The following is a 26,035-nucleotide window of genomic DNA, read 5'->3' as shown; positions in this document are numbered from 1 at the left end:
AGCGACGCCAAATAACTCTCAGAGACACTTGCACCCGAAATGCCGGAGAAAAGTATGGTATAGTCGGGAATTGAACTGTCAGCTGCAGCTGCAGGTTGCCGGAATCGAAATTGAATTATATTTGCACTTTATACTAAAGATCCATCAGATGACAGCAGCAGCGAATCGAGGGAGATAAAAATTAATTAAAATGTTGCACGAGGCACTTTTCTTTGAGGGGCAAATGGAAGAGCGCCAAGAGCGCTTACTTACTTAGATTGAAAATGGCAAAAATATTTCCAGAGTTTGACTTTTGGCCGCAAAGGAATTGGTGTTTACCATGCATACAAAAGAACCCTAAGATAATTGCTTTAAATATGGAATTAAATATATTTAATTGTAAACAAATTAATACCCACGTTGTCTCTGAGGAAATATTAAATTTGTATAGCCTTGCAAGTGTATAATAATTGCAGTCAGAAGCATGAAAAGTAGTGAAGAAGTCATTTCCGACCCTATAAATCATATATATTCTTGATCAGTATCAAAAGCCAAATCGATCTAGCTATGCGCTGCCAAAAAATAAATTTTTTAAATTTTTTCAAAAATTCAAAATTGTATAAGGGGTTACATCATTAAAATTGTCAAAAATTGACAAAAAATTGAATTTATATAAATTTTAAATTGAGTATGCAGATTTAATAAGCTAATAAAAACTAACATAGTAACGCTTTCCGAATTGAAATTAATGCTCTTTTGGCTAAGTTATGAGGTTTTTAAACTTTGATTTGTGTGAAAAATTGTAATATAAAAATACCATTAATTATCGAATGCGATTGTCTTAACTTAATTGCAAACTGCCAGTGTATTTAAAACTCGACTTCCCGAACTTTGTTTTCCAAATTTTTTTTTATTTAAATAAATATTTTTTACTGTCTTTGAGGAACTCTCTAAGAAGGGCGAAATAAATACATCGACGAGCAGTGCTCGATGTCATTTATCACCGACGAACTTTGTGACATTTATGCTCTGTGACAAGCAGGTCCAGAAGGACAATCACTGGAGCCTGGCTAGCAGTGGGCTCGACAAAGTTTCCTTTCGACAGATGACATATTTTCCTTCAGCTCTCCTACATGACTATTTGATATTTCCATATTTCCGTAGAGTGTCTACTGGTGGTCTTTCCCCCCCAAAAAAAAGAGAAAACACCCCCTATTGATAAATGATGCTGATGGATTTTTATTGTCCCAAGCTCTTGGGTTGGACAAGGGAAGATAGCTGGAGCTGCGGACTTGGCTGTGGGCCTTGGTCCACATGTATGACACGCTGTTGGCCGGCTGCTTATCAACGGTTTAGCGCGGCTTGTGTGCCTGACAGGTGAATAAAAGCAGCTGTCAACACTTTTTTATCCCTGTCTTTGCAAAGGTGTGTGAGTATGTGTGTGTGTGTGTGGGTGGAAGAGCAGAGAGTCCTGGCAAACAGAGAGTCCATTAATATTGATATAGAATATATTGATTTTACTTTTTGTTATTCCCCTGCCAAGGAGGAGCATATGAGGCAAAAGATTAATGCTGCTGCGAGGATGCGAAACAAGCATTTGACCAAGCTTTCTACTAGGTCTGGAAGCACCGAATCCTTGAAGCCGACAATTAGCTTTCGGCTATTTCTGGCCAAGTCGAGCACTTGCCAATGATTTGCCTGGCTGGTAAGCTTATTAAATATAAATTGCCTGGCCATCCATCAAAATGCTCAAAGGAAAAGCCGTATATTTGTCAGTGCAGAGGGGAGGGGGAAAGACGCAAGTCTGCAGGCGAATTGAGAAACAACTTCAATGCCAATTGGCCAAATCCGAATGCATTTTATGGCCACAAAATCAATTCAATGGCTCAACAAGATGCTCAGTTTATGTTGGCAGTCGGCAGTTGGCAGTTGGCAGTGAGGGGGGGCTGGGGGCTGTGGGCTGTGGGCGTGGCTGCTGCACTTCTCGCCTTCCGACGGTTGAAAATTTTATGTTTAATTTATTGATACACTCAGCTCGCAATAAAAATTGATGGCAAAAACACATTTACACACACCGGATGGTGGGAGGCGGGGGAAAAAGTGCGGGAAAAAAGCGGCGTGGGGCGTTGGCCATAATTTTTCATTTCATTGTTTTGTTTCGTGGGAAAATACGCGGCGGATAAGCCCGAAACAAAAAGCTGGCAAAGTAGCGAGCAGCGAGCAGCAGGCAAAAAGGAGAGCAAAGAAAAACGAGAGAAAATTCTTTTCTATGCCAGAGAAATTCATGAAAATGCCTGACGGAACTGGAAGCGAATTTTTGTGATATTTATTTGCTGTGCCCGGGAAAAAGAGACGTGGAAAAAGAAACTCAGTTGGGAGAACTGCAATAAAACCAAACAGACAAAACAGACGGAAATGAAAGCGAAGAAATAATGTCCCCGGATTCAGTTCCAGTTTCGGATCCAAGCACGGCAAAAAAGGAAAGTGAAAAGTTGGCCAAAAGGAGCGAGAAACTAAAACCAAACCAAAACTGAACCAAACTGAGGCGTAGCTCTGTTGATTTTACTTTTATTGCCATAATTTATATATGAACAGATCCGACGCCCAACGGGGCGTATACGCAACGCAGTTCTTAGCAGCTGCACATTATGCGAAGGCCTTGATAGTGCCTAAGTGGCGGTCTATGGATTTATACCACTTTAAGGCAAATCGACTGAGCGGCCAGCTGCAAATCATTTTTAAATGCTTACAAATTTCCAGCACAATTTACAACTTAAATAAATTTACTGCAGGCAAGCAAGAAGCCCGGAAAAGTTATGAAAAATGTTGGCAAGCAGAAAGCAAAGCCCAGCAAATGAAGAATAAATCAATCTTACACTCAAAGTTGGGTGGAAGACCACAGCTCAGGGGGAGGGCGAGGGAAACCCAGAAAAGAGAGACTGAGAAAGAGAGGGTCGGAAAATTCAATAAAGTTTAAGAATGCTGAAAAATACTAAAGCATACCTAAGGCAACAGCAGTGTGCATGTAGCCAGAAAACTGCACAACTTCTGTAGTTAGCCAATTTGGACATGAAATTTCACAGAGCTCTTAATGGCTTCACTACTTTATTTTCACCGATTTTCCCCAGCACCTTCTCTTATTATTTTTCTCTCTCCTGTTCTATTTTTTCCCTACCTGTACCATTGCCTGATCATTTACAATTCACCATTTTGCAGCACCAGTGAATTATGCTTTTCATGTTTGGCTTTTCCCCAGGCTTACCTCGGGTTTATATTTCCCACTTTCCTCGCTGTTTCCGGGCATTCGCGGTCTATGGCCCATTTGTGTGTTTTGAGGCTTTTGGCGACGGCCGTAAGTACGCTAATAGCTTCTTATGACAGCAATGAGAAAAAATCATGCGAAAATTCAATTCCACGTATTTTCTCTTACCGCAAGAGGAATAAAACATTTACATGGCCAGAACACTCCTATTTAGCCGAATAAGCCACTTTCCTATAGTTAGTCTGCTGTTGAATTGGGTTTACTCTTCACAAAATACTTCACATTTTATAGCTCGTTAGAGTTTAATGCTTGTTTGCTCAAAGTAAACTTAGTATATACCTTCGAGAAGAGAAAATATGGACAATAAAATTGTAGTTTCAAACTTGGTCATGAAGGTGAAATTGTTGCTAGTATAAATTGATTTTTAGCACTTAAAAACGCACTTGCAATAAATTGACTCAGCTCGTAGATAAATTCAGCTCTAAAATCGCCTTTGTCATAAAATCCAATCAGCAAAAAAAATCAATTTTAACGAACGTTTTAGTAAACCATAAATCATACATATATATATAGTTTTCCACAATGATGACAAACTCTCGATTGTCTTTTATTAAAATATATGCAGCTCGGTCACTCGAAGGATGTCAAATGCAAGTGTCCTGACTGCTGCTCCTGTCACATCGCATGAGGGACAGTCAGAAGTAAGCTTTGATGGACTGGCAGTTCAACTTAATAGAAGCTTATTTTTTTCCGAAGATAAAAAAAACGTAGTTAAGTGAGTGGAATTGTTATGACATTGAGGGAGAGGGAGAGAAAAGAGTGCGACATAATTGAAACAAATTAAAGGTTGATGGGGTGCGAGTGGTCTGAATCGTCTGTTGTCGGCGTGTTAACAAAACCACTTTATGCAGTTCATTGAAATTACCCCCCTTTCCCGGTGGCAGCCACTCTGTTATTTTTTATTTCCAGTTTTTTTTCCGCTCCTCCAGAGCAATTAACACGCACACAGACACACACACACACACACAAAGGGATCATAATTGTTGTCGCTGGCAACAACAGGGAGAGACACTGCAACTGCAGCGATGGCACCGGGGCTAACGATTGTAAATTCGAAAATTGCACGTCGGGGTAGGATGCGGTTGCAGGAAGGTGACGAGCGAAAGCCGGGGGAACATCTGTTTCAGCCAGGCACTCGTTCATTTTTAATGCATGCAACTGCAATTGAGCCGCCTCCGCCGCCTGAAGAGCAAATGTCGAGCAGTTTGCCACCGCGCACAGAGTACTCCTCCAACCACTCTCAAAAGCACTGAGAAAAACTTAAACTTAAACTGCTAATTATAAAATAATTTCTCAAATTTGTACTTCTCAAATGTACTTCTGTTAACGAGATAATCAAATTATAATGGAATAAACTAAAGAAAACAGATGCAGGTTAAATAAATGTATTTTTATAACCTCTTAGGGTTAAAAGCTTGCTACGCAGTGAAGGAATCATTTCCGACTCCATAAATCATATATATTCTTGATCAGCATTAACAGCTCAGTCGATATAGCCTTGTCCGGGCGAAAAATAAATTTTGTCAAAATTTGCAAATTTTATAAGGGGTTACATCATTAAAATTGTCAAAAATTGGCAAAAATTCGATTTTTTTTTTAATATTAAAAGAAGGAATCATTTCCGACCCTATAAATCATATATATTCTTGATCAGCATCAAAAACTGAATTAATCTGGCCATGTCCCGTTGAAAAATAAAATTTCGAAATTTTTTCGAAATTTCAAATTTTTATAAGAGGTTACATCACTAAAATTGTGAAATTTTGACAAAAAATCAAATTTTTTAAATTAAAAAAATAGGTATGCAGATTTGTTACCGCTAGTAAAACTAGCACAAAACAACTTCCCGAAATAAAAATATTTAATTTTTGGCAAAGTTATGATCAATGGAAATTCGGTCTCTTGATCCAATTTCAAATAGGAAGCTAGCTTCTCTCTTGATGAATTTTATATTATTTAAAAGTAGAGTTTAACCAAAAAAAATCCAGCTACATGTAATAGTTTTATTTAAAGCATCCTTTACTTGATACTTTTCTTTTCGGTGCTACTGGCATTGCGGCTTGTTCAGCTTTTGAGATTTGAGGCCACGCCTTTGACATTGCGCACGCAGCCAAGGAAATTGTCGAGGATATTGAGCCATTGAAACACTAATTGATTATGGCCTGATTGGGTGAGATGTTGAGATATGTCGCATGGGTCTCGGGCTCCATGAATGGGTCTTTGGGCTTGAGCTTGTGGAGCACTTACCGATTGTCAGGCAGAGGATGCCTCCAAGCAGGAGCTGCGTGAGCTGGGCTCCCGGCTGGGACCGCGTTCTCGTTTCGAGTGTTTGCATTTCGGATCGACTGCGACTTTTCCAGGAGCGCATCCCCCTGTGCGGGGATACGAAAATGTTCGGTTGCGCGGAAATAATGCACTGCTCGGCACTTTCGCTGCCTTTCACTGGCTTACACCGGCGGTTCCAAGGGGAGCTGTAGTGGGGGGAGCCTGGGCTCCGGCAGTGATATGCGAACGCATTTAACACCTCCTCGAGAGCGATGGTTCTGCCAACGCGGCGTATACGCAATGTGTGTGAAGTCCGGGGGGAAAAGTTCCAATCCTCAGCGTTTTTTTTCTTTCTGCAAACGTTCACTATTTCACTTTTCACTGACTCCGCTGACAGTTTGTCAAATAATAGTTTTTCCGTCTTTTATCGCTGGGGACGGTATCAACTGTGTGTGTTTTTTATGGCCAATTTTATTGCCCCAAAATCGCGCTGCTGCTCATAATTTGTTTAATATTTCTTCTGATTTTAGTTCGCCAGTTGCTTAAATGTGTTTTCGCCTCCACGGATCATCAATAACCGCTGGCTCTGGGCCATGTTTTCTACTATTTTCCCGTCCGTGGTGGAAAAGCAACATCTGTCTCTGGGGCAAAGTCCCACTTCCCCTTTTGCTTCAGATTGGATTTCGGACCGTTTCCGCTGGCGATTTTGTTTGTTTAGCGCATTTATCTGAAATGAAACAAAAGGCAATCGGGGTTTTTAATGTTCCGTTAATAGAGAATCGATTTATTTTAGACTGCTAAATGCCGAGTGATTTACTGTAGGTCCTTTGTGGGGGGGACTTGTGTGTGGGTGTTCGGGTGTGCTTATATGGTCTGACCTCTGGCCCCACACACGGACACGTGAGTATGTGGGTCTGCGGGGTGTATTGTTATTGCAGATAATTGGTTTTGGCCGCTCGGCTCGGAATTCGTGTTTAGTTTAGCGCTCAATTAATTATCTCAAGTTTCGCCATTTGCCGGCTTAGTATGCCGGGAATTGGCCTCGGGCCACATGGCCACGCAATTTGTATTCAATGCGCCAAATTACTCCTCTCGAACATCTCGAACATCTCGAACAGTTGTCAATTAATTTAGTTCTCAGCCAATAACATAGCTCACCGATTTAATAGAGGAGAAATCGCTTTAAATTAGCTGAAACTCTATTTCTTGGAGTGCTATTGCATCTTAAAGGAAATTCAGTACTCAATGCATTTAGATAGATTTTAATTTATAAAGATAATGTAATATAATTATAGATTTGGGTTATTTAAGATCTATTTCAAATTCGACCCCTGATCCAATTGCAAACTGAAAGGATATACACCAAAGTTAGCTTACTTTTCTTCTTTTTACGTTTCAAACAATGAACTTTTATTCCGTAACTTAGTTTATACCAAAATGAAGGTCAATCGACTTCAGCTTTCGCTCGCATCAATTTTCTTTTGCTTTAAGAACTTCAACATTTTGGAAACTATCGGCCATACTTCACATGAATTTACTTGGGTAATTTTTCATAGAATTTTTCGTGTCGGCAGCAGCTGGCACCGCCAAAGTGGCACACGACTGACGCTCTTTGGGACGCTCAAAAAAAAAAAACGATGGGAAAAAAAAGACAAACACGAATTTATCTTCATAATTTTCCACACGTTACTGGAAACTCATCTGCATAAGCACGCACACTCACTCGCACTCTCGGTGGCACACACACACACACACACAAGCATGTGGTGCATGCAACGCTGCAAAATGTCACCGAAAGTGAAAGGCGGAGGCAGTAATGCTGAAAGTACACTCCAAGCCCCATTTTCCCCCGTTCCCCGTCCGTATGTAGGCCACTGGCAGCAGAATGTTGACTTTAACGTTGCCATCGCAAGTGAAATTTATGCAACTGACGGCTACTCAGAGCGACGGAAAAGCGGGGATTTTCATCTCCCTGAATGGCTTTAAAGGCTTCCGAGGAGCCAGCCGGTCCTGGCGTTGATAATATTTTTTTTGAGTAAGCCCCGGACTAAAAGATTTATGCGGGCGTTCGCCGGAATCTCGAAACAAGTCATATTAGTTTTGCAAGGCAACTCATTAAATATTTGTGTACGTTGTGAAATAAAATACTAAATAATACTTTTACGATTCCGCTGTGTGCAATTTTAAAGAAAATATTTAAAGATACATTGAAATTCGTAAGAATTTTCTAATAAACACCAAAGGGTGTAGGGAAAAATACATTTTGCTGCTTCAAACAGCTTTTAAAGCATTTCGAGGGGACGTCTGTTGCCTTCATGATATTTTTCGGAGTAAACCTTTCTCTTGGTAGATTTATGCGGGTCTCGGCGAGAGCCCCAAGCTGCGGGGCCTGTAATTAAAAAGTTTGTCTAAACAATTCTCTAATTAAATATTATTCGTCTGCATCGAGAATTGTTTGCTGAAACAGTTTCGCTTCTGCCGGCGTGTGAATATTAATGACTTGACATTTCGAATGAACTTTGCGAGTGGGAAAACTTGCCCGCAAATGTTGCTCAATTTCGGTCGAGAGCTTCCCCTTGTGTGGCCAAAACGAAACGTAATTAAAAGACCCCCTCCTCTCTGGGCGGATATCAACCCTTTAATGGCTTAATGACGAAACCACGAAGTACATAGTTGAGCGGCCAAATTGAGCGGCACTTACTTATTCCGAGCGAATGGCGTCCAATACTCCGATACTCCCTACAACTCAAGTCAGCGGCATCCGAAAGTGACGAGGGTGTGGTGCGGTAATTGAAATTAAATGGCATTTGAAAGTTTATTTAGCTGGTAGCAGTTTGTCATCTCATTAGTCCATTGATCGACTCGAGTTGGCAATTATTGTAATTGCCCAAGGAGGTGTTGCACTCCAATGCGAGTTGAATACCCAGCCGGGCGACACTCAAAGTGCTTTACACCACTTTCAGCGACTAACTACGTATGAAAACTAAATTTGCCACTACTACATCATTCTTTCCGCCCTGCCATCCATTTGGAGGAGTCCCGGGGGAAATTTATCTAAATGTTGTTTCAAAACTTCAGCTTGCGCGGCTCAAGCTTTTCCCACCCGGTCTCGCAGCCCCTCAGTCTCTGGGCTTCCCTTTCGTTTTGCCACTTTTTTCGCACTCTCTCAGAATCAGTTTTTGCCAGGGCAACTCTCGTTCGGGCCGTTTGCTCCACGAACTTGTCACAACTAAAGACATTACACAACAGATTACGTATACGCCGGGCGGGCGCTGAAACAAGAGGTGATTGGGCGGCGGGGCAGAGTTCGTATTAAAGTGCGCCTTCTTCTAGTTGCCGAGCAGATTTACAGCAGCAAATTTTTATGTTATTGCCTGGCGTGTGTGTGTGTGTGTGTACGTGAGAGCCTGGGGTTGGGTCCCAACTCCATTCTCCCCGAATCCCCCTGCTGAATTAATGTCTGTGGCCCCCAGCATCCCCTTTCGTATGCCCGAGATGTTTATCTTTACATCTATAAAAACACATTCTGCACATAGCCTTACACACATGTGCGCCACTGTCCAGACCCCCAGGCACGTTCGGCTCACTGATGTAGTCTAGTCAAAATAGTTTCCCTGCCTCGGTCCCCCCTGCATGTACGATATGTCTATGTTTTCCCGGCTGTCTCTCGGCCTGTCAACGGGTCTGAGTTGAGCCCCACTTCTACTGCTTCTGTTGCTTTTAAAAGCTTAAGCTGGGCAAACACTTTCCCACATTCTTAATGAGTACTTGCCTGGTTGCTTGTCGCTCCACTCAGAGAACTCGAAATTCGTTGGCCATTGTCAGAGGAAGGCATGGCTGGGAACATAACTGAGGCCCAAGATGTTGCCCTTAAATGTATGCTATATTTTTTGTTCAAGTGGTAACCGGTGCAGACTATTTCCACTTCACAGGGAAAACAAAGCATTTCGGAATTAAAACTAGTTACTGAAGCACCGACACAACTCTAAGCACTTGCTATTTGTACAAAACAAAAAATAATTTGGAAATATGTATTTAAGAAACGAACTCAGACATAAAATGAAGCTTAATGGAAGTATTTTGTATTGTTTTTCTCTCTCGCACAAGTTCAAGGAAGAAGTAATTTTTGACTAAGTGAACTAATTCACTTGTCCGAATTTTTCAATTTTGTATTTTATATTTTTATATCAGTTTAAATAAACAATCTTGTGTCGGTCCAACTCAAATATTGATTAAACACTGAAAACTACACCAAGGCACCAAGAACCAAACTTATAAGAAAGGGAACCTTTATGGCTGTTTTATACACACCCACAAGCGCCGCTTCCGACCACTGGAAGTCATTTTTGCTTTGTTTTGCAGCCAAAATAATATCTGAAGGGTCACTCAAGCACATACAACATACAACCGACACGGGGCGAAACGGAAACTATTACGACAGGCAGCGAAAAGTCTATAAAAGCAAAGGCAGCCGCCTCCAACGCCTTGAGATCCCCGACGAACTTTCCCAAAACAAAGAAAAACGCTAAAATCGGAAGAAAGCTAGACCCAGGCACGGAAGGCAGAAAATAAAGTCGGCTATAAAAATCACAGGTTTATATACATTTTTTGAGGGCGGCCAGTTGCGGGCATCGTTATTTTTGTTGCTGCAGTGTTTGTTCGACATCAGAGTTCAAAGTTGTTTTTTGTAAGCACTTTTACCCGCTTTAAACAGCAATTGACTGGCTTTGGCTTCTTCTTTGAAATTCGAAAAACTTCTCAATTTTCGGGGAGAAGGCGAGGCGGATCCGAACGATTACGTCAGCCCAGAGTTTTGGCATCTTGTCACTGGCACAATGGAAAGTTAATCAGGGGAAGTGCCAAAGACAGTTGCTAGTTTAATCTCCAATTGAAACTTTGCACATTTCCCAAGCAAGCTCAACGATCAGCGGAATAAACAAAATTATAAATACGAGCAAAGGGAAAAGTTCGGAGAGCCAAGTCCTGTGCCTTTTGCCTCCACAAAACTAAAGTCCCCGGCTCGTGGCATCTTAGATGGCCATCCATAAATCAGTTTACACATACACATACTCGACTGCCATAAACTTTGATCTGTTAATAAATTGCCTGCACTTAATCATCGCAGGTAGGAAGAAAGTTTCCGTATCATATATACTCGTGTATAAGTTGAAAAAATATATGCCTCATTTATTCATATGCCAATCTGGGCAAAACTTAAGCAAACAGTTGCAGCCAAGACATATTACTGCCGACGACCGGTTGAAAAATTTAATTTATTACTCATACGCCGGGTGGGCAGTTCGCCCGATGGGCGTGCGTCTGTTTAGAGTGGTTCCTGCTCGTTGCGACCCAACTGGGGGTTGCCAAGGCCCAAACGCAATTAACCCACACGGCCAAAAGCCACTTAGCGAGGTGTGGGATGGAGTTAATCGCTCCGGCGTACGAAACTGGAGCCCCTAGTGTTCCCGCCCTAGTTGGACGACCAAATGGCCATATAGGGTGCCAGCCACATCCGCTATCCACCTACACCCACTTAAGAGCACATCACGGGCATTGTGGGTCAAATTAGGTAAACTAATCAATGCGAGTGCATTCGTTCTTGGCCGGTTGGCTGCATTAAATTTAATGCTGCTGAATTCGCAGCCACCGGCGCATTACTTGGCCCACTGGCGGGAGTTTGTGGGAATTGAGCCATGAGCCATGTTTTCCCAGATGCAACTTAAGCTTTATTTGTCTGTTTACTATGGCACCGGAGCAAATAGAGATCAAGTCAACTGCGGCAACAATGGCACCGGCAACTGCAATGGCCCGGTAAGCTATTGCCAGCTTCTACCACTACTCCTATGTGTATGTGTGTGCTGATGCAGCAAATTTTCGCATTAATAAATCTTTTGTTTGCTAATAAATTTCTAACAAGCAAACGTCTCTCTTTCCCCGGGCCCAGCTCGCAGCTTATTTATTTATGTGTTTGCTTGGGATCCGTGAGCGTTCTGCTTAAGCCACCACCAACAAAAGCAAATATTTTCACTAAACAGTGCACGCACGGTAAAGTTTAACAATACAATAACTAAACATATTCAATGTACGTGATACTGTAAACTATAACAATTGAAATGCGCAATTTTAAAATACTTACAATAGAATTTATTGCGAAATATTATTTCTATAATAACATGTCCACTCTCTTGAGTGCAATCTGTAGCTCTTGTGAGTTGTAAACCACTTTAACTTGAACCTGAGTTCAAGGCTTTGCCGCACATCCAATCAGTCAATTCCCCGGATATTCCAATTACCTGAATCGAGTTACTTCGGAAAATACAGTCTCTTGTGTTTGGGAAAATTTGAATATTTGCGTCCGAGGACAGCTGCAGCTAGTGAAGCATACCCTAGGTGTCTCTAATTGACTGCGGGCCACATGAGGGAGCAACAGGATATTTACATAGAAATCGACCTAGAACGCACTTCAAGGCGAAACCGAGATGGACGGGGGGAGGAAAAGTTCAATCATGTAAATGGCCTGTCAACCAACCAAGTTTCGCCGGTAGGGGTAAATCACGGCACACGCACGAGCTCTTGGCCCTTTTCGGGGAGGGAACTGCGGTCCATCTAAATAACTACATGCGATTGTCCTTGACCTCCGCTAGAGGACATGTGTCCACTGACGCACTGAACACGAGCAAATTTCAGGTGAGCAAAAATTGCCCGGTAAGAATAGAAAAGGCAGAGGAGAATGAATGCCTGGTTGGTACTGAATGAATTTTTGGAGCCATATGAAATATTTATTAAGCTTTGACCTTTCCTAATGGCATACATCAACGTGCGTCCTTTTGTTTTTATTGGTTTACTAGAGATGGAAAACGTATGGTAAAAGAAGGATACCGATTTCCTAAGAGATAAAATGTTAACCCAATAATAAAGTAACATATAAAGCTGATGGGCAAATGTAAGCAAATTAATTCATTATATTTATGGTCTACCAACATCTTCAATAATGTAATATTTGCAGATTTAATAACAAACTTATATATTTCTCTCGAAATCCATTCTTTGAGAGGCATCACTAATGTGTACTATATTTTCGATCTCCAGTTGCTGCGTGAAGGACAATCAAATCAATTGGCCGGCCTGGGGCTGAAGCAAATCCCAATCGAAATTCATGTCAATTTGGTGTGCGTATAGTTGTGCCCATATATGTATATCTTAATACTGTTTGTAGATGCATATTTACACACATCTGAATATACATGCTTGTGGGCCGAATGTGGGCTTTTCCTCATTGTGTGTGCTTAGTCACATATATTTTTGAATATTTTATGACGCAACCGGGCGCGTTGTCACTGCTGTTTAGCCTTCGTCACCAGGCCCCCAAAACCCTTCGGTCGACTCACAACCCTTGCCCAATAAGTTTTGGGGTACACTTTGTTGTAGAAAATAAAAGTTTAGCTTTTCACACGTGCGCCAGCCGCCTCCATTTTTTCGTCGTCGTTGTCGTTTTTCCTGCCAGCGTCCCAGCTGTCAACTCTTTACACAAATTATTAAAACATTTTCCCACGAGTGTCAACACTTTCGGCGGTCGTCATTCCGGCCGCCTGGGAGTCGCCAGATAGATTCCCCAACTTGGCGGCACTTGGTGGGACTTCCACCGCAATGAGAGCGCTTTAATATTTAAGGCGAGCTGAAAAATGCAGAAGACAAAGGGCGGAAAGTTCAGCCGTTTCGCGGTTAAGTGTGACAATATTTTATGTCGAGTGTTAAGGGTGCTCCAGGGGTGACTAAATCTTTTCCGTCGATGGGATGCGATGCATATAACCCAGCGACGCCGGCCGGGATTAACCGACATTGGGAGGCGAGAGGTTGGGCAAGGATGTAATAAAAGTTAAAGACCCCCGAAAATCGGGGCAGTGTGTGTGTGTGTGCGAAAGTTCGTGTGTATTTAGGTCGCTCCTGGGGGCAGACGGCTTCATTAAGATAAACCAATAGCTGCTAAATTGTTAACATTAGGCATACATAATGAATTACGGCACGGGGTCTGAAAATTTAAGTTAGCTACCCACGAAACAGGAGCTGCGAGTACAGGGATCCACCAAGGCCCAGCCCAGCCCAGCCTGGTTATCTATGGGCTTGTGGCGGGTGGCCTTTCTGGTCTGGATCTGGGTCCGGGTCCTTGTCTGCTGTTTAGTCATTCGTTTCGCTTGTTAACAATTTCTGTGTAAAAGACAGGCGACAGCCGAGGAGACTTAGGCATTTCACTCAGCTGCACCTTTCCGCCGGGTTTAGCGATGGCTGTGTTCAGGTTGAGTGGGGATGACTGGCAGATCCGGATTCGCTCTGCCGTCGCAGCTTAGGTATTCATAATTTAATGCCAACTTACACGACACTTGGCGTCATTTCGCATCGTTTAGCGCAATTTTCGAAGCGCTTGCACAAACAGCCTTTTAATGAATTTGTCTCGATTTATCAGAGCTTGAGTACCTGTGCGAAATTTGAGGCCAACAGGCGTGTTTCCCTTTTCTCCTTTACCCTTGTGAATGCTAAATTGGCCTTGGCTTTGAAATTCATTAATTTCCAGCTTAAAAATTTGGAGGATTAAGAGTATCTCTTAAGGGACAAGGAGATTTTTAATTTAGAATCTGGTAATTAGAAAAAATATTCCAAAAGGGTAAAGGTATCGTTTTTAAATTGCTAATTTTGTACACGCATAATGGATGTGTTATCCAGTTTTGTTCCGCATTTTAAATACTACTGAACATGTTTAAAGCGGAAATCCTTTTAACATCGAGCTTGCAAAGCGTACCGCAGGAATCTTGAGGAAATGACAACCGAGGGATGGGTTTCATCTTCCATTTCTTTCGGTGTAAATGTCTTGGGCTTCGTCTTGTTTTGCTGTCGCATGTTCATTTGCAGTTTTCGGTTTCTCTTGTCTGGGGCACCTTCAACTTTGCCTCCTTGCGGCCTCCAGAGGTCATGTGCTGTGTCCTCCCCCTTGGGTTCCTTCGCCTCCTTTCGCTTTCACATTGTCTTGGCTTAGACAATTTCTGTGTTTTGGCCCCGGGCCACCCGCTCTCTCTTCCTCCCTCCCCCCATGTTTTCCACCCGCTTTCCCCAGCCACCATCCGTTTCCCTTTTGGCCGGGCCGCCTCTGTTGTTTTGTTGCCTGACTTTTTACATAATTTTGCCGCTTGGCTGGCTTTGTCCTCCTTCACTGACTACTGGCTGGCCTCCACAGCCCCACCTCTTGGAGCCCCAGAACCTACTTTTCGCCACTGTCATCCTGTTTGTGTTATCCTATGTGTTATTGGCATTGTTGTTGGCGGCATTCTGTGAATTCGTTGTGGCCATTTCAGCTTGTAATTCACTTAAAACCGCACACAATGACAAAATGTAGCATTTGTTTCGGTCTCCATCTCCGTCTACCATCTCCATCTAGCCCGGGGCCAAAAACAGAGGCTTTAAATTATGTTATTAAATTTGTTTACCAAGGAATTCCGAGAGAAGAGCCGTCCGTCTAAACGCAAGTTTGATCAAGTTTCTGCCGGCACTTGACACACAAATCTGTCGAGGCTCTGCTCGTCCCTGGCATAGTTCTGTCCCATTTTAATTAAAGCCAAGTTTCCAGTAAGCCCTCGTCCTAATCGAATTGGGAAGTTCACTGCCGGCAGAGTGGGCGTTGCTTGTTGGCTGCCACGCCCCCGCTGAGACGTTAATACCTTAATCCACCCCAAAATCCCGAGCACGCGTTCCGGTGGCGATGATTTCGCTTGATTGCTTCGATTGTTTGCAATTTGGCGCGGCTCTTTTGAGGCTAAGTGCTTCTAAAAACTTGAAACGCGACATGGCTGGAATTGAAAAATAACATGCACCGGGAAAAAAGCAGTCTTTCATTTTAGAAACTTAATCTAGGATGTATTATGGGCATACAAGTTAATAAAGAGAAGTTTGTTTAAAATATACTTGGGAATATTTTTTCCCGATCTCGGATTATTTTGCATTCACAAAGTTTATACTATTCTCCACATAAGTTTCTTTTTTCCGTGTGTCAGTTGTAAAATAACATGGAAATTCCTCGAGCTCGAGCACGGTTGAACTTTAATTGGCGAGGTCTGCGAGCCCAAACAAATGTCTCATTTTTCCGCAACATGAAAGCGTCACATTATTTAATAAAAAACTTGCTCCTCCTGCCTGGGGAACAATGCCAGTTCGCAGAATGGCGAAACTGAAACGAGGCTCGAGGCGCTATTAAATATTGACGCCCCGCACAAAGGCGGCTAAATGCCACAAAAGAACTCATAATGGCGACTTTGTGCCACTCTAATGCTATTTTATGTGCTTTATTAAGGCGTAGTCAAGAGAAGGAAACGGAGGGGGGCAGAGGGACAGAGCTGGGGAGACATTCATTTAAGGCGATTTCCCGGGTTGTATAACATCAAACGCAAATTTGTGTCAGGTGAAGCATTAAAATTGCCAATTACCGCAAAATACACACTCGTTTTGCCACAAAGAGACCATAAGCCATGGCCAAAATACACCACTAGAAAGGGCTTAAGAAAATCTCAATTAGGATTAGCCAAACTAGTGGCTCCGATTATGCGGCATATTAATTTAATCAACCTCAAAAAGCCAGAATATGTATATTATGACAAAGGGAAGCTGAGGAAAGTGAATATCTAAAAGGAAAACGAATAGTAAATTAAATAGGCCGATTCCCATAATTACCTGAGGAGTCCCTTTTAAATTTAAACAATAATGAACAATTGAAGTTTGAAAATGAATTATAGGATTGAAAAGGAAATCGATCATAACAAAGTTTATTTTTGCATTCCTTAAATCGACAATAATTGAGCTTTTTATTTGACAATTTTTTCAACAAAGCAAAGTTTAAAAAACCCATAACTAAGCCAAAAAAGCATTAATTTCAATTCGGAAAGCGTTCCTGTGTTAGTTTTTATTAGCTTATTAAATCTGCATACTCAATTTAAAATTTGGAGAAATTCAATTTTTTGTCAATTTTTGACAATTTTAATGATGTAACCCCTTATAAAATTTTGAATTTTTGAAAAAATTAAAAAAAATTATTTTTCGACCGGACATTACTAGATCGATTTGGCTTTTGATGCTGATCAAGAATATATATGATTTATAGGGTCGGAAATGATTCCTTCACAACTTTTTAAGCTTTTTACTTAAATTATAATACAAAAGCATGGGTATAACCATGTAGTTATTTAATTTTTCATTCTGTATTAGACAAAGAAAAATGTATTTATATAAGCACGTTAGGTATTCTTCCCGGATTTACTTTTAAATGAAATAAACTTTAAAAGGTGAATCGGTTTTCCTTGAATTCCCAAAAAAAACCTTCAATATTTATTTATCTAAAGCTGAATGAGAATAGACTATAAAACAGAGAGAACGCCACCACGAAACGGATGCCAAAAAAAGCGTCAAGAAAAGCCAAGTTTATGGCTCACTCTAACCCCCACCAAACCCCACTGACCATCCTTCGGCACCTCAGCCCCAGAGAAAGTTTCCCAGGACCCAGCATCCAGGGCCAAAAAGCTATGGATACGGATGTATGGACATTATGGTGCGTACGGTCAATTTATTGCGTTCGCGCTTTAGCTGCTCATGCATGGCTGCACATTAAAAAGCAGATTTAATTAACTTTGGCCAAACTTTTATTAATATTGAACGCGTTTATTGTGGGTGGGCCCAGCTGGCGTCAGCTGAAGGGGGGGACAAGGAGCGTTAAATGCGCTAAGCAAGTTTAAGCCGTAATAATAAAAAGTAGCGCACAAGAAAATAAATAAATAAAAGACATACCATCAGCACGCATTACGTACACAATTTACTTTATTGCATAAACTGATAATAGTTTTAATGCCGCACAGTGCGAGCCGCGGGACAGGATGCCGGGAAATGCTGCGGCGGAGTCCCACACCACGCTTCCACGGAGACGTTCGACATTCCGGCTGGCGGGCAGGAAAACTTTAATATCCTGACGTTATTATCATTATTAAACTGTGAATGGCATAATAAACGGACAGGGTAACCGCAGCGAGTCGCGCGCAGGGCGCATTCCCAAGTTTCTTCAAGTACGATGGATACAATACAGACACCTTGGCCAGAAAATTAAGAGACAAAGATTATGATGCAATGAAATATATTAAAATCCAAAGAAATATATTTTCTAAGAATGAATTTACTTTTCATCAATAATAATAATAATTATAAATTTTATATAATATCAAAAACAAATTGCTGTAGATTCAAAAGTTAAATTGGAAATGCTGTAAGAAAGAGTAAACAGAATACAATCTTATAATTTGTATGCATTGCATATCATTTAAATGCTGAATGCTTATTCCACAATAACCACTACCTAAAAGTAGTTAGTTTAAAATACACAACATCTTTTTGAGTTTACCCACTGTGCTTCTGATTGCAAAATGTTGTGTTTACCGTCAACATCCGGCTAAAGTGCACCAGCTCTGGGCCCAAAGACAATGTGCCCCATTATTGACGTGCGGCTTGGAGTTATGTAAGCGTAATAATCTATTGAGATGCGTTTTATTACGCATACGCCGCGTACTCCAAGGCAGTTGGCGGCGGAGTCTCAAGCAATTCCATGGCCCCAAGCTGCACATCCAATGTATTAAACCCCCTCTGGCATTCACTTTATGGTAAAAAGATTAAGGACCGACGGGCGTTTGGGGGAAAACTGTGGCTAATTTTGCCTGACAGACGGCGGATTATAAAGTCTGAGCTGGCAGCAGGGAAGGCAGGCGCCTTTCGACCACAATTCCTTCAGCATTGATTTCGCTTCGCAGCTCATTTCGTTCGGTCAACATGTGGGACGGCCACTAATTAGTCGTTAATGATGCATTTCCCCAGATTGCATGTCTCGATTATTTCGTTTCAGTTCGCTTGGCTCAGGTTACCCAGAACACACGGAACACGCACATACTTTCCGAGTTAATCTTGTATCTGGAATCCCGGCAGACACGCAATATGGAAGCCCTGCGGAAAGTCAACGGCAAACGGCAAACGGAGGATGAAAAATCTTCTTACTCACGCCATGAGTTGGAGTTTTCCCGCTCCGTGATTCCTTTATCCTTATTTACCTTTAAGGAGATAACGTCAACGGGCGGTGGGGCGGGGGGCTTGAATAAAAATTTGTCTTTGGTATTTCAATTTGCTTTGCATATAATTATTATTGTATTACTAATACGCCCCATGGGCCACCCACACACTCACACATTGGGACTTAGTCTGGCGTGCATGATACAACTTTCTGAACTTCAGCCAACGGATTTCCATGTAAGTACACAGGCGAAAAATTTGCATAAATCCTGGAAAAATATTTGCATTGCTCAACTCCCCATTTCCCTGCCCATTTTTCTGCAGCATTTAAGCCATTGGGCTGCCAGCCGTTTGCGGCCATTAATTTGCATTCATGAAATATGGCCCGATGCTGATTTTCATTTTGAACCAAAAATATTATTTTCGGCCCACAGACGGTGTTCTTAGGACTCTCCTCGACTGCCTTCTGTTTGCATTGTTTATGTCATAAGCTGATTAAAAACTCGGTGCCCTTCGTTGGCGTGGCTTATGCCAGCATTCCCATCGATGGATGCTGGCCTTAAATTTAAATTTAAATATTTATGAAAATTTTATTACGCATCATTTCTGATTATACACCTCGAATTCCCGCTTGACTGAGGAAATTGACATCTGGACTTGGCTGTCATTAATTTGCTTCGTTAATGTGAAAGCAAACAAAGGGAAAAATAATGGCATGGAGTCATTATTTAACATTGTAATTAAATTTATGCCACTCCACACACAAGTATTCTCGATAATGCTTATGCTGGACTCAATTTGTTGTCACATAATTACAAGAAATAACACCGCGGGGCATTATGAGTGTAAACAAGGCGTCACAATTAAGGTCATTAATGCTGCCATAAAAACGTGCAAATTCAATGGGATTTTCACTAAAATCACTCACACTAATTAAAACTGCCCCTTGGCTAATTTCGGCATAATCCCAAAGATTTTATCACTCCCTGTCATTCACTTGGAAATTTCTCTTAATTTCCCACAGCGTCCCATTTAGAAGTATGTGTATTTTGTGGTATCTTTGGCCAGGATCTATGCACCTGCCTGTGAAACTCATTCGTTGCTCACTGAACACTGAGCTAATTGATTACAGCAAATTCAATTCGTGCTTAATTAAATTAAAATTTTGATTTTATCACCACTCTGCCCCTCAGCATATGCTCCATGTCTCGAGGGACGTGTGCTTTAAATGGAAATTTAAATGGAATTCGAGCATAGCCGGAAGTGAACTAGCTGGCTGTGCAATTACCCCGCCTAATTAATGATCTGCTATTCCGCAAGGACGTGCCTGATTAAAATTTGTGTGTGGCTAACACATTAATTAAAGTTTCATAAGAGGCGCAGAAAAAAAGCGAACGAAACAAGGGCGACTATTTAAATATTTATTTCAGTCATTTGTATTGCTGAGCAGTCCTCAAAGTCCTGGAGACAAGAATTACCTTTGGCACACAAATTGCATTTGCGTGTCAACCGCAAAGAGAGGTCCTGTTCGGAGGGTTGGAGGCGGCCTGATGTCTATGTATGGGTGTGTTTTTCTGGGACATGCGAAGCGTGCGTAAGTCGGCAACATGTAAACGCGTATTAATTAAGCCAAAACAAAGCGCCGCCGCTCAAGAACCAGACGAAATGCGAAGAAGACGACGACGAGGACGATGGCGACAAGGACATGCAAAAGGAGTGGCAAGCGGGGCGATGGGAGGTTGACGGTGGTGGCAAGGAGGCGTGACAAGTCGAGAGCTTGTTCACTGCCATTTTCTCTCCCCTTGTCCACAGGAAATGGAAATGTCCTCATAATACGCCAGACGTGGTACATTTAATTTCTTTTTTGTGCGTGCGGCTTCCTTTGACTGATTCTTTTGATTCCATTTATACATTTTAATTACACAACCAACTCGCATACTTTTCGCATATCTCTCTCTATATTTAACGGGCGTTTTATTTAAACAGCCCCTAATGAACGGGCAATCCCCGCCGCCGGCAGGTGAATAGCCCTCAAAGCTGTCGGCTTTTCCGGCATTGTCACACCTGTCAGCAGCAGTGGGTCCAACCTGCCACAAATGTCAATCCCGGCTTTAAACTGGTGCTGAGTGGAGCCAACTCCGAATAGATTTGCATCTGCTTGAAACCAATTAAGATAAAGTTTACACTCACACTAAGAAGAAATGCGATTCCCAATTTCATTTAAATTTAATTTAAATCAAGCTTTTGTTTATTAGTTAAATTCCGCACAATTATCAGAATGTTAATTATAGAATATTATGTATATTATATATTTTTTGCTTCGTTTATATAATTTATTAAGACCTGGTCTTCAATATTTTGTCAGAGTGCATGAAATAACGTGTGAATGGGGTCTGTCAGAGGGGGCTCCAATTCAATTTCGTGCCCACTTTAATTGCAATTCGTGTTAATTTCGCCGACGAAACTTGGGTTAACAACCACTTGAGGCGGCCAGCTGCCACTTCATCGGTCATTACGGTCTGCCATAAACAAATCAGCAAACAAACTGGCCGCCACCTGCCACCTGCCACCTGCCGCCTTCCGACGGCCACGTCACCACTAGACACACCCACTTTTCGCACAAATTGCACGTTGAGCGCCACAAAAAAGTTGCGAAACGCTGGAACCGGAAGCGGAAGAGACGAGCGAAGAAAGCTGAGAAAGCGAAGGGAAACAAAGGAGACAGCAAAAGGAAAATCATTCATTATCATGTCACGTCAATCGAAAAACAATCTAATGACTGCACATGATTTCTATCTCAAATAGGTTCGACACGAGGCTGGAAAATGGGCAAGAAGGGTTCGGAAAATCGGAAAGGCCCCCTTCACACACACACACACTCGTTGGAGTGCTTGAAAAGTTTGCGGCGAAACGTTTATTATGCATTAGCCATGCTTAAATGGTTAAATCAACTGTAAATCTCTCTCTGCCCACAATAAGGTCGAGGTGATGGGCGGTGAACGGGCGGAACGGCCTTCGATGGGCGGTCAACTGCACAAGTCAAGTGTGAACTGTGTATGTGTGTGTGTGTGGATGAGTGTGATTTGATAAATCACTGCGATTGGAAGTCGGGAGGGCGAGGTTTATCGGAAACTAAGATACCATGGCGGGTTGGCTTTTCCAGTTGATTTGGAGTTCGCTAGGATCGAGGTTCGATTTCGGTTTGTTTTTAGGCAAAGCTCTTTTGGTACGAAAATCGTGTCTTTATTACAAATACTAGCTTAGATCTCATCCTAAATGCATTAGTAAATATTATTTCAATAAACCAACATAAAAGGAAAACTCCAAAAACTAAGCTTTAATTTCTGGGATCTTAAAAAAGAAATACAGCAAGTAATGACTTTAAGGAAAATATAATTAAGTTGGCCGGGCAACATTACTCATTTAAGTGATAGTTAACAATAATTAAGGAATTAATAATTCACGATGAACAGGTAATTCTGTGGCAATATAATAGAAAAATATATAATATATTGCATATTACTTTCATTATAAAACTTTTCATTATACAAAAAAATTCTTATTCTAGAACAAACAAGGCTGTTGACGAAGTTGAAAACCTAATCCCCAAAAATCCTATTCTTCCGATTCCCCTGATTCGACATGACTTTATTTATTCTCTGAAGTGCAGCAGATCTCTGGAAGTATCCCAGCCTTTGGTAGTACAAACAGTGTCCGCGGGCAAGTCCACGAAGAGTGTTGATGAGCCACAGAAAAAACCGGCTAGGCTCACTGTGGTTTCCGAACTGAGTTCCATAAGTGAGGAGGAGTCGGAACCGGAAGTGGAGATCCAATTCCGCTGGAACTCCCCTCGCCTGATGATCCTGTGCGAAGATGGCGACATCAACTGCGCCATCCACTATCTGGTTGAGTCTCTCCAGGATCCGTTTGCCAGCAATTCGGTGGCCACCCTTCTGTTGCAGGAATCGATATTGGAGGAGTTTATCGATCGCATGAAAGATCGCTTGGAGCCCCTTAGCCCTGAGATCTCAGCCCATCCGGTCTTCGTGCAGACTCTGAAGCGATTGAAGCATCTGCAGGCCAGGACCACAAGGGGGAATCCCAAAACGGTTCCATTGAATGCCAGCCCAGTGCTTGTCTACGACCTCTGTCATCGGCATTTAGGAAAGGGACCGACTGGGGTGATTACGGTCCACACATTCCGGACCATGAAGGAGGCCATCGAGCTGCAGTCCAAGGAGCCGTTGCCCTTTACATCTGCCACAATTTGGAATGAGAAGTTGGCCGCCGCCTACGAACTGGTGGCGAGATCCAACATTTTGATCTTCCTGCTGAACTGTTTCTACGTGGATCTTGACCCAATAAGTTTGGCCTTCACCATGAACCAGAACTCTGTCAAGATAGCAGATGGCTATCACTACGAGACGCTGACCTTTCGGAGCAATCGAAAAGTGATTGTCCATCCAGTTGGGACTATTTGGGGCAAGTTGGTCCGAGACCGAGCTCTCGGCTAATGATCTCTCCCGGCAAAGTGACTCACTTGAACCCAAAATTTGCACCTTTCTGCTAATTTAAATTTTTCGTCATTGATCTGGGGCCGTTGGCTAATTGACTTTCCGGCTGGGCAACTCAATTAGCAATTTAATTGCGAAAATAAGGCCACCCATCCCTGGGGCCTCTGGTCCATCTATCTTCAACTCAAAAGGCCTGCTATGCTGTGTAATAATCAATGGAAGTAAAATTGTGAGTGACTCTGTATTGTGAAATTAAAAATTCCTTCTGCGAAGTAACTCGCCCAACGTGCCAATAATTTCAAAAATGTACTTTGCCCCATTGCCATATCCCCCAGCCCAGAGATATCCCCCTACACAGAGAGCACAACAAAGGCAACAAAGGAGGTTCGTGATGGCAACAAAATGTTGAGGCTGCCAGGTGGCTTTGAAACGAGTGGTTCCGAGTGTTGTTGGGTGGGTGGGTGGCAGGTGGAATTCCAAAAATGCCATAATTACTCCACTTGCTGCCAGCTCCGGAGATGGACGTCCAGGAGGGTGGCGGTTAGATGGGAGGAGGATGGGTTCCGGGGCGGTCATATTAGTGGCACATTTCGGCTTGTTGGTTGGCCAAATAATACGGTTGCAGAGTGGGCAACTTTATAATGTACTTCCGTTTGCTTTCATTCACATGGCAGCGGAATATCAAAATATTTGACATTTGCATAAATAACACGATCTCGGGCAGCAAGTTGAAAGGCAAATAGTGCCCGTACTCGGGCGGGCCCCCCGGAACCGCACACATATCATGCCTGGAATTGGGCAAATTTAAAAAAACAAAAAAAAACCAGTACATGCCGCGACGGGAAAGCCGAGGCAAATATGCAACGCAGGCAGTGAAAACAAAACCGTGGAATTTCTGGCCTCCTCCCGGGCAGAGTCCGGACTCCTGGCTACGGGCGGATCCGGTGGCTAAGGGCAAATAAGATTTGCGCGGAATTCGTCCGAATTCAGGAGGGAGCGAAGGTCCTGGTGCGCCCGTTGTGGTGCAGCTATATGGTATATCGCATGCCGGCAAAGCACGGCCGCCAGTTCACTAAATCAACAAATTCATAAACAAACAAGTGCGAGAAATATGGTACTTTTCCAAGGGTCCAGTTTGATACCCTGATGGAGCGATTCGGATAAATTGATCAATTTGCGAGTAGGTACAGTGGGAAATCTAGGAAATCTAAGGAAATTCATATTTAATTTACATTCAAATTAAGGGATTACTGTAACCCAAGGAAACATTTTTATATGGAATAATTTATTTATATTAATGGAATATATTTGTTTTCCTATAACGATTCGTAAGAATTGGATCGGATTGATCTAGACCTTAGTACTCTTATACAAGTACTTAAAATTAATCAAAAAATTCGGAGCTTACAAGTCAAAGTACCCCCTGCTAGGGCATATTGTGCCGCTGCTGCTGGAAAAAAAAGCAAAGGAAAGGCCGGAAAAACCCCAGCGCAAAATGAAGTTTATTTATCCAGCGAATGGGCAAAAATTAGACGCGGCTGCATGCAAATTGGCAATTAGGAAATCCTTTATTTTATGAATTTTTCGCCAGAGTGCCGATTTCATTTTCTTCATGTTTGGCTCGTTCGCTCCGGTTTGGGTTTGAAATGCAAATAAATGACTCCACCCCCTGACTCCACATCCACATCAACATCCACATCCATTGCCACTTCCAACTCACGGCGTTGAAGCCCCATTTACGGCTTTTATTTGGATGTGTGGTGATGGTGGTGGTGGTGGTTTCGAGTGGGAAGAGCCGAAAGTGGGTTTCATTTTTCACGCTTTTATTTGGCATTTTATTTTGGTAACGTATTTAATTTCATTGCAGGTTCTCGCCCGGGGTAATTCCTGGCATATGAATGCAAATGAATTTCGTTGAGTGGAAGGTTAACTTCTGAAACTTGTGATGTATACAATTTAAATGGATTGTTATGGGCAAGTTTGAAATGATATTTAAACGGGAATATTATCCCTGGGAGCAGTGGCAGCCATCTGCTTCCGCCTTACATGTCGTAATCAGGGATTTAATGAGTGCCTAAGAGGTTCACTCTGGTCTTCCGCACAGATATCAAAATAAACTGGCCACGTATGCTTTGATTTTCTCATTTCGTCCTTGCTAGCCGCGAAAGCAATAACGGACTGGCCAAGGATGAAAAGCGGATATCTCTTGAAAAATAAATCCGCAAGCGATAAAATTTGGCGTGCGGAAAACTCTCGAGGTTGGCTTGGAAACCGTTTACTCCACTCCATCTCCGTTCCATTCGATTTTTCGTTCCGTTCGCTGGTAATTGCAAAGGTGAGGGCCAAAAAAGACGATAGAAAAAATAACTGGGATAACAGCAAAAACAAAAAAACAAAGCAAAGCAAAACAAACAGAACCAAACAGGGAAAAGCTGGAAAAACCCATGGAGAGTGGAGCGGAATCTCAGTTAAGTTGAAAGATTACATCCTGTTGGGAGAGGACGTGGGATGGAAGGAAGCCTTAACTAAAAGTCAATTCCCAAATCAGCACAGCCAAATGACTGGGAAAGTAGCTTATTTCAATCGAACGTTTTGGCACAGTTCGGTTTAAATTGTTCAAATCCTTTTATTTTAACGACTTTAAACTTTTCTATTGTCTCTCCTTTGGCCAGTCTGCTCCTTTTTTGCTGCTTTTTGGCCCAACTGTTTGGCATTGTTTCATGCAAGTTTGATTTTCAAATCAACTACAGGTTGCCTTCACCATAATCCTGTCCTGGTCCCCACTTAGTTGCCGTCGTCGTTGCCGTTGCCGCTGTTGTTGCTCGCCCCATTCAGTTGTCAAAATAAAAACCTGGCAACCTGTTGCCACGGAGGA

General features: G+C 42.3%; 2 protein-coding genes across 2 annotated transcripts in view; one reads left to right on the top strand and one right to left on the bottom strand.

The window, feature by feature from the left end:
- Window positions 1-26,035, bottom strand: part of dpr11 (defective proboscis extension response 11) — a 71,624-nt gene that overhangs the window by 35,746 nt on the left and 9,843 nt on the right. The window contains exon 2 of the mRNA XM_086832165.1: window positions 5,549-6,293. Coding sequence (XP_086688291.1) covers window positions 5,549-5,669 — 121 coding nt within the window. The 5' untranslated portion in view covers window positions 5,670-6,293. The remainder of the gene's footprint in view (window positions 1-5,548; window positions 6,294-26,035) is intronic.
- Window positions 21,993-23,436, top strand: LOC110191821 (uncharacterized). Its single transcript, XM_020962786.2, has 2 exons — window positions 21,993-22,119; window positions 22,215-23,436. Exons 1-2 carry the CDS (start codon window positions 22,112-22,114, stop codon window positions 23,158-23,160), a joined length of 954 nt encoding a protein of 317 aa, XP_020818445.2. The 5' UTR covers window positions 21,993-22,111; the 3' UTR covers window positions 23,161-23,436.

The sequence above is a fragment of the Drosophila serrata genome, unplaced genomic scaffold, assembly GCF_035046125.1.
Source record: "Drosophila serrata isolate PLE 108 unplaced genomic scaffold, ASM3504612v1 contig_30, whole genome shotgun sequence".
In the NCBI taxonomy this organism is placed as follows: domain Eukaryota; kingdom Metazoa; phylum Arthropoda; class Insecta; order Diptera; family Drosophilidae; genus Drosophila; species Drosophila serrata.
This window is presented reverse-complemented; position numbering and strand designations above follow the sequence as displayed.